Source organism: Polypterus senegalus, chromosome 1 (assembly GCF_016835505.1).
Source record: "Polypterus senegalus isolate Bchr_013 chromosome 1, ASM1683550v1, whole genome shotgun sequence".
Classification (NCBI taxonomy): Eukaryota; Metazoa; Chordata; class Cladistia; order Polypteriformes; family Polypteridae; genus Polypterus; species Polypterus senegalus.
Window position 1 is genome coordinate 134,830,047 of NC_053154.1, and position 12,244 is coordinate 134,842,290.

Genomic DNA, 12,244 nt, shown 5'->3' on the forward strand with positions numbered 1-12,244 from the left:
GTGTATATAGTACTAGCAAAAGGTTGTGTTTACAGTGATGGGTCCTATATAAAATACTAGCAAAATACCAGCGTTTCGCAGCGGAGAAGTAGTGTGTTAAATAAGTTATGAAAAAAAAAAGGAAACATTTTAAAAATAATGTAACATGATTGTCTATGTAAATTGTTTTGTCACTGTTATGACTGTTGCTGTCATCAAGGATTTGATTATCATTATTTCTTTCAATCAGGGTCGCATTTGGAGGACGTGTTGTGTTCAAGTTACATTCCGTGTTTGTCAACCTTTGTAAAGGTAACAGGTTTCATTCATCGAAGTGTTCACTACCCAAATCGCTACTCATGAATCTAAGATGGTTAACAGGCATTCCCGGAATTAAGTTGTGGAATTGCCTGCGAGTATTTATCAACAGCGTCTCTATGAACTTGTGGATTTGCCTGCGAGTATTTAGTGACAGCATGTCTATTAACTTGTGGATTTTTCTGCGAGTATTTGGCAGCAGCGTCACAAAGTTGTTTTCGTCTAGCTGCATCAGAAAATGTTCCACAACGTCTGACACGCCTCCTTTTTACTGTTTTCTCACAGCTTGGATTGCTGCTGTCATAATCGGTTTGAGTTTCATGGTTTGTTTCAATTACGTTAGTATTTGCAGGACTTGTGTTGAAGTGACATTCGGCATCTGTCAAGCGTTGTAAGCATAAAACCGGCTTCATCGAAAACTTCGCATCCAGCTTTTGAGAGTTGAAACATTCATAAACATGAAAATCCACTGCTCAAATCGTCACCTGTGAATCTACGATGTTTAAGAGCCATTGGCAGTTCTCCAAAGGTGTAAAATATTTGGCCATTTCAGTAGACTTGAAAGTGACAACTGAACAATTCACTGGCAGCCATAAACTCACATGTAGAAGCATAGGTGAAGGGCTTAAGCATTTCACTCTTATAGTGCCCCTGTGTAATATAATTATCTCCTGTACCGTCATAAGTCCACACCTTGAACCTGTCCCAGTCATCTATACTAATAAAAGGCAAAGCCCTCACTCACTCACTCACTCACTCACTCACTCACTGACTCACTCACTCACTGACTCACTCACTCACTGACTCATCACTAATTCTCCAACTTCCCGTGTGGGTGGAAGGCTGAAATTTGGCAGGTTCATTCCTTACAGCTTCCTTACAAAAGTTGGGCAGGTTTTATATCGAAATTCTACGCGTAATGGTCATAACTGGAAGCAGTTTTTCTCCATTTACTGTAATGGAGATGAGCTTCAACGCCGTGGGGGCGGAGTTTCGTGTGACATCATCACGCCTCCCACGTAATCACGCAGTACATAGAAAACCAGGAAGACCTCAAAAAAGCGCTCAAGAAAACATGCATTATATAATTGAGAAGGCAGCGAAACAATAAGAAGCAAGCGAGTGACATATACAACCATATTCATGAGTTCTGCTACTTCGGAAACAAAGCACGATGTAAACCTACACTTTAAATTAAGTTCATAGACAGGCTGCCACTGGCGTTTGTAATTTAGTGCCTGCCCATATAAGGCCGTCCGTCAGCGGCAATCCAATAGCAAACTGCACGGGTAAATATTCACGGGTGAAGGACTGTGCTTATGGAGAGGAAGATGAGATGGTCAGGGTGGTGTTTGACACAAACTCAGCGAAACTGCGAGAGAAAGTTTTAAGTGCCAGGACTAAGGTAACATTAAATACAGCCACGGACATAGCACGAGATGGCACCAGCACAGCTGGGAACCTTCGATGCATGTACACCGAGTGGCTCACGTGAACTGACGCAGTGCACAGATAAAAGGCAACAGTTCCAAAGAGCTGAACAAAACCGAATTACACAATTGAAAAGGCAGCAAAAAATATGAAGCGTCTGATAAGCATATTCATAAATCCAGCTACTGCGGAAACAAAGCACACGGTGGAAAAAGTCAATGTCCCGCTAAAGGAAGACAGTGTAAAAAAAACCCGTGCATGCAGTGTGTCAGGTCTCAGATAAAGAAGAAGACGAGCTGTTTATTGATGCAGTAAGAAACGAATCGATGAATGAAACCTGTCATCTTTACAACGATTGACAAACACGGAATGTAACTTGAACACAACACATCCTACAAATATGAACCTGATTGAAAGAAATAATGATAATCAAATCCTTGATGACAGCAACACTCAGTAACACTCACAAAACAAATACTGTATATTGACAGTCATGTTACGTTATTTTAAAATGTTCCCTTTTCTTTTCTACCTTTTTAACACACTACTTCTCGCTGCGATACGCGGGTATATATATATATGTATATATATATATATCCCGCTCTACATACTCGAATAATGGATACTTTATTCGCCATCAATGATTGTTTTGGTAAAGCCATACTCAGTGTATTCATTAGATGAACGGTAAAAAAGTAAGAGCGAGGGAGGATGACTCATTGAGGCATGCAGGCTGTAGTCGTGTCAACTCTATCTGAATTGCGCGATCACATTTGAAAAATATATCTTTTCAAGTTCTATTTAGTCCATATGTGTCAAACTCAAGGGCAGGGCCACATCCGCCCGGCGTGTAATTATATCCGCCGAGATCATTTTATATACTGTATTATTGTTATTAATGGCCCGGGTATATGAAGCGCTGGTAACAAAATAAACTACAGATCCCATAATGCAGCGCTTCAGCTGCCTTGCCGTTTAACACTTACCGCGTTAATCAAGTCTACCTTATGATGCTGCAAGTTATTGCGGCTAGAGTTATTGCGCACTGAGTTTGCACGGCGCTTTGGTGACTTTGAAGAACAAAAAAAGTCCGTCTACATGCGGCTCGAACCTTGTGCATGTTTGGTAGCACATATCTGTGTGAGAAGCTCTTCTCAGTGATAAAGACTAACAAAACAGCACGCAGGAGTCGCCTCACTGATGAGCACCTGCAATCCATCCTGAGAATCTCCACAACACAGAACCTCACACCAAACAGAAACGAACTTGTGGCCAAAAAAAGATGCCAGGCGTCCAGCTCTAAAATGACATATGAGCAAAGACAACTGAATGATTTGATTTGTTATTGCACGTAAGAGCGGGAGTCAACCGTTTTAACAAACAGCGTATTGCACTGATACGAAATAGCTGTGTTTGTATATATGTAGATATGTATGTATATGTATATATATGTTTATATATGTGTGTGTGTATGTATGTATGTATATATATATATATGTATTTGTGTGTATATATGTGTGTGTATGTATGTACTGTATGTGTGTGTATATATATGTGTGTATATATGTAGATATATATGTATGTATATATGTGTATATGTATAGATATGTATATATATATATGTTTATGTGTGTGTGTGTAAATATATATATATATATATATATATATATATATATAAAAAAATGACAACAACACTCATCACTCACAACAGTGACAAAACAATTACATTGACAATCAGGTTACGTTATTTTCAAAATGTTTCCTTTTCTTTTCATTGCTTCTTTAACACGCTACTTCTCCGCTGCGAAGCGCGGGTATTTTGCTAGTTCAATACATAAGACACAATGTACCTCCGGATATCAAGATTGAGCCTGACATGGCCGTGCAATATGTAACACAGAGAATGTAAAAGGCGGGTGGCATCTCCGGGCATGGAAACCACTCGGTAAGTGACAGTTCTTTGATTGATGGTGATCACCTCGATAGACATCTCACTACCCAAATCACTACTCGTGAATCGAATTCCCGGTATTAACTTGTGGATTTGCCTGCGAATATTTAGCGGCAGCCTGTCTATGAACTTGTGGAATTGCCTGTGAGTATTTAGCGACAGCTTGTCTATATTTACTTGTGGATTTTTCTGCAAGTATTTAGCCACAGCGTTTCTATGAACTTGTGGATTTGCCTGTGAGTATTTAGCGACAGTTTGTCTATTAACTTGTGGATTTTTCTGCGAGTATTTGGCGGCAGCGTCACGAAATTGTTTCCGTCTAGCTGCATCAGAAAATGTACCATGACGTCTGACACGCCTCCTTTTTACTGTTTCTCACAGCTTGGATTGCTGCTGTCATAATCGGGTTATTTCAATTATGTTAGTATTTGCAGGACTTGTGTTGAAGTTACATTCGGCATCTGTCAAGCGTTGTAAGCATACAACCGGCTTCATCGATAACTTTGCATTGTGATAAAAGAACAATAAAACAACGGAGAAGCCGTGGATTAAATAAAAAGGCTGCAGTTATCAGCAGGGAGACGTGAATACCGTGGCGAAGCAAAGAAAGGAATGAAGAGACCGGAGTGATGGACGGCCTTATATGGGCAGGCAGTCAATTACATGGGAGGCATTGGGATGGGGGACGCAATATAGGCAGGCAGCCAACCAAGTGGGAGGCGTGGTGATGGGGGACGTAACACCGCCTCACACGGCGACCGAGCTGCAGGCTATGGACGTATATATGTACGTAAGTAGGATTCAATTATGACCGTTACACGTTACACGTAGAAATGAAACCTGCTTAACTTTTGTAAGTAACCTGTAAGGAATGAGCCTGCCAATTTTCAGCCTTCTACCTACACGGGAAGTTGGAGAATTAGTGATGAGTGAGTGAGTGAGTCAGTCAGTTAGTGAGGGCTTTGCCTTTTATTAGTATAGATATAGTTTATAGAATGAAAATTGTAATTGCTTGTGTCCTCAGAACAGTGACATTAATGCAATACCAACAAAGAAAAAATGTATGCTTCATAGGGGGATTGGTGTGTTTCTGATAACGTACAGTGTTTGGTTTAGTTCAAACATGCATTTTAGTCTGCTTGCCTCAATTTTTGTCTCTTCAGCCAACAGAATCATGTTCCATGTGTCTTTAGGGTCTCCCATATACCTTCTAACAAACTCTAGCCAAGATGTCATGTTTGTTTTTGTATGGTGGTCTTTTCTTTCATTCTCCCATAAAGCTCTGACTGGTGGATATGCCCGAGCAACAGTTCTTATATGCACAGCCTTTCCAATCTTAGTCACTATAACTTGTAACTCCTTCATCATAGGTCTCTTGGTGGACTTCCTTATTAGTCTTCTTATTGCAGGATCACTCAGTTTTTAAGGATGGCCTGTTCTAGTAGTTTCACAGCTGCACCATACTCTAAGGTTTAATGATTGATTTAACTTGACTTCAAGAGATATTCAGTGACTTAGATATTTTCTTGTCTCTGACCTCTGGCTTTTCAATCACCTTTTCACAGAGTTGTTTGTAGTGTTCTTTTGTATTTTTTGTGTAGTTTATTCCATGATACTGGCTAACCACAAATTGAGCCTAACAGATCAGATGCTTTTATACTCCAATTAACCGAAACACCACCCAAGTGATTTCCATTTAACTAACTGTGTGACTTTTAAAACCATGTGGCTGCACCAGTGATGATTTACGTTTGCCATGAATTCTTATGCAATCTATTATTTTGTTATATATTTGTAATTGATTTAGATCACTTTTTAGAGGTCTGTTTTCACTTTGACATGAAAGAATCTTTCTCTGTTGGTCACTGTAAAAAAAAAGAAAAAGAATAACAAATGAATCGAGGGGTATTCAATGTTGTATAACAATAAAATATCCTTGGAGGTGGTACTTTCTGAAGATATTTTATATATCGCCCCCATTACCCCAACACAGACAGGCAGGACACACAGGTTTTGCCACATAACACACTGTTTATTGCCTGTCACAGTACAAAATAAAGCACAGAGCACATTCCCTTGTTTGCCGCCAATCCTTGTGCCTCCATTCCTTCTCAGGCTTTGTCCTCTTCCTCCCAACTCTGGCCATTGAGTGGTGGTGACTGACTCCTTTTATAGTGCACCTGGATGGACTCCAGGTACCCAATGAGCTTCTTCTGGCAGGGTTGAGCTTCCATGCTCATGATCCTTGGCCCTGCTGGAAACCAAGGGGGCTGCCCTCTGTCAGTCCTGGGGAGAAATGGTCTTGAAAATACTCTTTCCCCCAGTCCTTCCATACTCAGGGCATCCAGACCTGGTAAGGGCTCCAGCCATCCGCCACAATATATATATCAAACCCATGCTGAAGAAGTCATCTGTCTTTTGTCTCAATGACTATTGCACTCATACCTTTCATTATGAACTTGTTCGAGGGGCTAGTGTTGGGACACTTGAAAGCTGGAATTCCCATATCAAATGACCCTCTCCAGCTTGCCTGTCACCTGGACCATTTCACTGAAAATGCCATATCATCTACTCTTCATCAGGCCCTGTTCCATCTGGACAAAGGAGACATTTGTGCTAGAATGCTGTAAATGGACTTCAGTTCAGCATTCAAGACCATCACCCCTCAGAAGCTCCTAAGTATATTGAGTCTGCTAGGCTGCATCATTTCCCTATGCAACTGGACTTCCTGACAGAGAGACACCAGACAGTCTGCATCAGAACCAGCACCATCACACTATGCAGCGGTGCCCCCCAGATCTAGGTACTCTGCCCACTTCTGTTCATTCTGCAAACTCATGAATGTAAGGCTGCATATAGTACTAACGCCATCATTAAGTTTATTGTTGACACAATGGTAGTAGGTATCATCAACAATCGGGATGAGTTAGTTTTCAGAATAGGGATACAGGTTTAGATGGACTAGTGCAAGTGTAACAATCTGTCTCTTAACATGGACATTTGAAAATGTATAGTATAGTTCTTCACTTGTCTTGCACTTGTCCTGTGTTTATGTGTATGTTGCACCTTGAACCTGAAGAACGTTATTTTGTACCACTGCAATATTATGTATGGATGGTATGACAATAAAGCCACTCTACTTGACTTGACCTATGCTAAAATCATTTAAATACATGTTTGCCTCATCAAGTAACAATCAATAACCCAGAATGAGAAATCGAAAACAATGTTTTAGAAATTTTTGCAAGTTTCTTAAAAATAAAAAAAATAAAATACTACATTGAAACATATATTCAGACAATTTACTCATCAATTACTAGAAGCAATTATGGCTTGATGTCTTTTTGGGTATGATGTGACAAGCTTCACACACATGGATTTGGAGATTTTCTTAAATTTTTCACTGCATATCCTCTCAAACTGTCTGGTATGATGGGGATTGTTGGTTGACAGCTATTTTTGAGATCTCTTCAGAAATGTTCGATTGGGTTCAAGTCTAGGTTCTGGCTGGGCCACTCAAGAACATTTACAGTTGATCCTAAGTCACTCATGTATTGTCTTTGCTTTGTGCTTAAGGCAATACCCTTGCTGCAAGGTGAACCTTTGGCCCTTGAGTTACAAGGTCCAGAACTCTCTGGAGCAGTTATTCATTAATGATATTGTTGCTCTTTTCAGCTTTCCCTCAACCAAGACTAATTTCCCATTCTCTGATGCTGAAAAACAATCCATAGCATTATGCTGCCACCAGCTTGTTTCACGAGAGGAATGGTATTTTCCAGGTGATGAGTAATGCTTGGTTTCCTCCAGATATGACACAGAATTTAAATGAAACATTTCAGTCTTGGTTTAATCAGATTAAAGAATCTGAGAGTCTTTTAGGTGCCTTTTTGCACCTAAAACATGCATTCCAAACATGCTTTCATGTATTTTGTGGCCACTCTTCCAACAAGCCCAGAGTGGTAGGGTGTTGCAGTGGTGGCTGTCCTTCTGGAAGTTTTTCCCAATCTTCATACAGGTTGTCTGAAGCTAAGCCGGATCTTGGTCATCTCTCTTACCAGGTCTCTTCTCCCACAATTTCTAATTTTGGCTAGGTGAGGTGCCCTAGGAAGAGTCATGGTTGCTCCAAACCTATTACATTAAGGCCACTGTGCTTTTGGGATCCTTTTATGATGCAGATTCCTTTAATGCCTTCCCCAGATCTGTGCTCCGACACAATCTTATCCCTAAGTCCTTGAGGTAATTCCTTTGATGTAATGAATATGATTTTTACTCTGATACACATTGTCAGCTGTTGAACCTTATATAGACAGATGTGTACATTTGCTAATCATGTGTAATCAATTGAATTGATTACAGGTGAACTCTAAACAAAGCGTAGAAACATCTCATCGATGATCATTAGAATGGGATGCACCTGAGCTAAACTTCAGGTGTCATAATAAGGGGTCTGAATACTTTTGTCAATGTGATGTTTTAGATTTTTACTTTTGTTAAATTTGCAAAAAGTTCGAAAATCCTGATTTTGCTTTGTCTTCTTGGGTACTGAGTGTTGTTTGATAAAGGGGAAAATACTGGATTAATTTAAAAGATTTTAGCATAAAGCTGCAACATAACAAAATGTGAGAAGAGTGAAGGGGTCTGATTACTTTCGGAAGGCACTATACATATATACTGTATATATATTTTTTTCTCTTTTTATGTTACAGTATTTCATATTGTAACTGGTTTTTCAGTAGCCTTATGATATATAAACTGCCCTAGAGTCTGTTGGTACGAATGCTAATGGTGCTTTACCATTTGCCAGAAGGAACGAGTGAGAAAAGTGAATGGGCAAGATAGTTTAGGTCTTTAATAACCAGTTTGCTTTCTAAGGCAGTGCATGTTATGTATGTTAGCACTTCTACACTACAGCTCTGTGGTTCTGGATTTACCCCCCTTGCCCGGACACTACCTGTTGGAGTTTGCATGTTCTTCTTGTGCCTGTATAGGTTTTTCTTTGCGTCCTCTTTTTTCCCCCAAGTTGATTAGACATGTTATGTACTGGCTGTCCATCTGGGGTTGCTTCCTGCCTTGGGTTTGACGTTCCCTTGACTCTTAACTGATAAAGGATAAGAAGAATATGAATAAACATGCTTTAAGCAGTCTTACATAGGAAGTGTAACTGAGCAGCTATGGCATTAGACAATGTTCAAAACACTGATCTGGTCCCATCAATGATTCTCAATTGGCCACTTAATATTATTTATTAGCAAATATGTGAAACAATGATACCTGTAAAGCAATATGAAGGTATTCACACACAGTACCACTGTATATAACATAACATTTATTTTTGGATCATGAAACAGTTAAAAGCTGTGATTTTAATAATTTTTTCCATTTTTCTCTTAATTTTTTTGCTCAGGTCCGTATTACAATCCTCGACCACGTCAGCGAATCCCTCGCGACTTGGCAATGTGCGTAACTCCCAGTGGCCAGTTCTACTGCTCAATGTGCAACTCTGGGGCCAGTGAAGAAACAGAGTTCCGGCTTCACCTGGAGAGCAAGCAGCACAAGAGCAAAGTGTCAGAGCAGCGCTACCGCAGTGAAATGGAGAACCTTGGGTATGCATAGACATTAGAACTCCTTTGGTTTTAGTGTCCTGATGCTAGCAGAAACAGTTGTGGAGTAAAATCTTTAGTGGTCAGGCAACTGCTTAGATAAGACACTCATTTTATTCTAAAACAGTAGGGGCTTCAGTGTTTAGTTTGTTACTTTCTTTCAGGTAGTCCTAAGACGTCTCATACTTATTTAATTTACAGTATGTAAGGTAAGATTTCAATTAAATGTTTAGTATTCTGTGGGCATGAATCAGCTCAATGACCAACTATTTCTACTTAATTAATAATAACAATGCAAAGTATAATTCATGTGTATTACAGATGCAGCAGACTTGGCCACTGTTTTCTGCCATGTCTGCCAGGTTTGGCAAAAATTAGGGTGACATGGGTGATCTAGTTTTGCAGGTTTTCTTATTTTTTTGTTTCAGTAGTAGTCCCAGTACTGTTATCATTATTTTTCATTCTAACTGATCTCATAAACAGACATAACACTCTTAACCTTTAAGAACATGACTTATTGTAGGATCTGGACTTTTTTATAACAATTATGAAACAGCAAGTATTATCACAAATTGCCATGTTTTAAATACGGAAGAACAGTAGAAAGGAGAAAAGTGTCAACAAAGCTTATCATTTTGAGTTGGAAAATGTTCAGAAAGAGTAAAACTTAAGGTGTGAACATGAGATCTGAGCCCAGATTGCCCCTACCATCTAAATGTGTTTGAGTTAACTTGAAGAATAATATTAGTTACCCAAAACATTAATAATGCTGATGACAATGTGCATCTTTAGGATTTCTCCAAACAGTGTTGGGATAGCAAAGTTGAACTTGAACTTGAATGCTTCCTGGATGTACATATGTGTGTGTCTAAATCAATGAGTTCCATGATGGAATGATGTCTGTCTTTCTAGGTCAGGTAAACACAATGGGCCTAAGGGTTTAGATCATGGGTAGAAAGTCCCAGTAGTGATTAACTAGCAGGACTTGTTTCAGTCTTCATTCTGGGCTGTATTTTTTCCTTCTGCAGCTTTTATAACTCTCTTTCTCTGCTCTACTATTTTGTGCTCCACCCACACCAACCCAGCCATGAATCTAGTATTACATTTGACAAGTGTGCCTTGGGGATAAGAAAACAAAGTGTTTCAGAGAAATGATTGTAATTACATAATGACATGGCAGTCATTGTTCGGTGATATAAGAAATTCGTTAGAGTGAAAGCCAGCATCAGTGTTCACTATGTGGCCATGTTGCTTTGAATCAGGCATTGTAAGTGTGTTGGTGTACTGTAGTTCAGGACTTTTTTTTTGGAGATTTGTTAGGCATTCTGTCAAATTTATATGCTGATTAGCTTCATCTCCCAATCACAATAACCCAAAAAGCATTTTTTATTTTAACATTTTCATATTTTTAGTGAGTTAAATGTTAAAACTTGAAACTTGTTTAAGGAGCAAGGTATCATTGATATTAAGCACTTTGAGGAAAAGCTCTTTCCAAACCATAATGGGAAATAAGCCAAAGTTGTGTAAAATTACCTTGATTAAAATAACTGTGCTAAATTTTACATTTGAAACTTTCTTTATACACCATTGTAATCACTGACACTAAAGAACGTGCTTTAATGTTTAATATTTGCTTTCATTTTTTACTGCTATGAATGTTTTAATTATAATTTAGTATTTATATAATTGCCATCTTGCTTTGTTTATTAGTTCATTTTTAATACCAGTTAGGGTGCCTTCTGTGTGAAGTTTGCATGTTTTCCATGTGTTTATATGGGCTTGTTAGGTTGTTAGGAAAAGTGCTATCTGTACTGTAAACTGCTTTGGTGTGGGTGATAACTGTAATAATACTGTATGTGCTCTGTGATAGGATGCTATCCAATCCCGGGCTGGTTCTTTATTGCAGCCAAGTTAGGTTCTGGTGAACTGCATGCCTATATCGGATATGAGGGTCTGGAAAAACATTGTATATGTTACAGCTTTGTATTAGTTAATCTTAAGGCTGCCTAGTAATCTTTCTTTCTTTAGACCAGGGGTCTCCAACTTCAGTCCTGGGGCCTCATGTATAAACGGTGCGTACGCACAGAAATGTTGCGTAAGAACTTTTCCACGTTCAAATCACGATGTATAGAAACTTGTCGTACGCAAGTTCTCCACTCGGTTTTACAGACTGGCGGCACCCAGCGTCAAAGCAATGCTACTGTTCCTGTGTGGTTACACCTTATTTTCCTGACACGGCTTTATAAATACACGGAAACTAACCGCATATTGTTTATTAGTGTAATGCATCTGATTGTAATTAACTTGTAACAATATAATGGTCCAGGGAATAGCCATAGTATTCCAAATACCATAACTGCTTCAGCGTTGTTACTCTCACTGCACCTTCTTCTTCTTCTTCTTTCAGCTCCTCCCGTTAGGAGTTGCCACAGCGGATCATCTTTTTCCATATTACTCTCACTGCACCACTAGGAGTATTTATATCACTGTATCTGAGTGTGAATCACAGCAGCAGTTGATCGGAAAGAGAATTATCGGGATACAGCTTCAAGCACACTCTGCCTCAGCCACAGCAAAACGTTTCAAAGCCTTTCCTGTACGGACGCGTATTTACATATGATGATGATATAATTTTTAAGGTGAAATGCAGCAAAATATGTTTATAATATTATACAGATAAAACTTTAACTTCGTTTAAATAATTTATATTCTTCACTGGGAATGTCGTGAAGGATAGAATAATTAAACATGTACTACGAAGATATTTCAGTGTTCCTTAAACGTTTTGAAGACTCTGCGCTCTAAGCTTACAGATGGCTTAACTTCTATTACAGAGCTGATTGTGTGGTGATTGGGTATTTGGGGAAAGAAAAGCAAGGACTGCAGTGGCGGCTTCACCAATATATATTGAATATAAAACAGAAAGGGAAAATAACAACACAGCTAAAAACGCAGAGACAAATTT

General features: G+C 39.1%; 1 protein-coding gene across 5 annotated transcripts in view; it reads left to right on the plus strand.

The window, feature by feature from the left end:
• zmat3 (zinc finger, matrin-type 3) overlaps positions 1 to 12,244 on the plus strand; it is a 181,093-nt gene that overhangs the window by 48,034 nt on the left and 120,815 nt on the right. For all 5 annotated transcript variants that reach the window (XR_005634325.1, XR_005634326.1, XR_005634327.1 and 2 more), the window contains exon 6: positions 9,084 to 9,282. Coding sequence is in view for 2 of the 5 variants with exons in the window: in XM_039758739.1 (XP_039614673.1) it covers positions 9,084 to 9,282 (199 nt within the window). In the remaining 3 variants the exon portion in view is untranslated. The remainder of the gene's footprint in view (positions 1 to 9,083; positions 9,283 to 12,244) is intronic.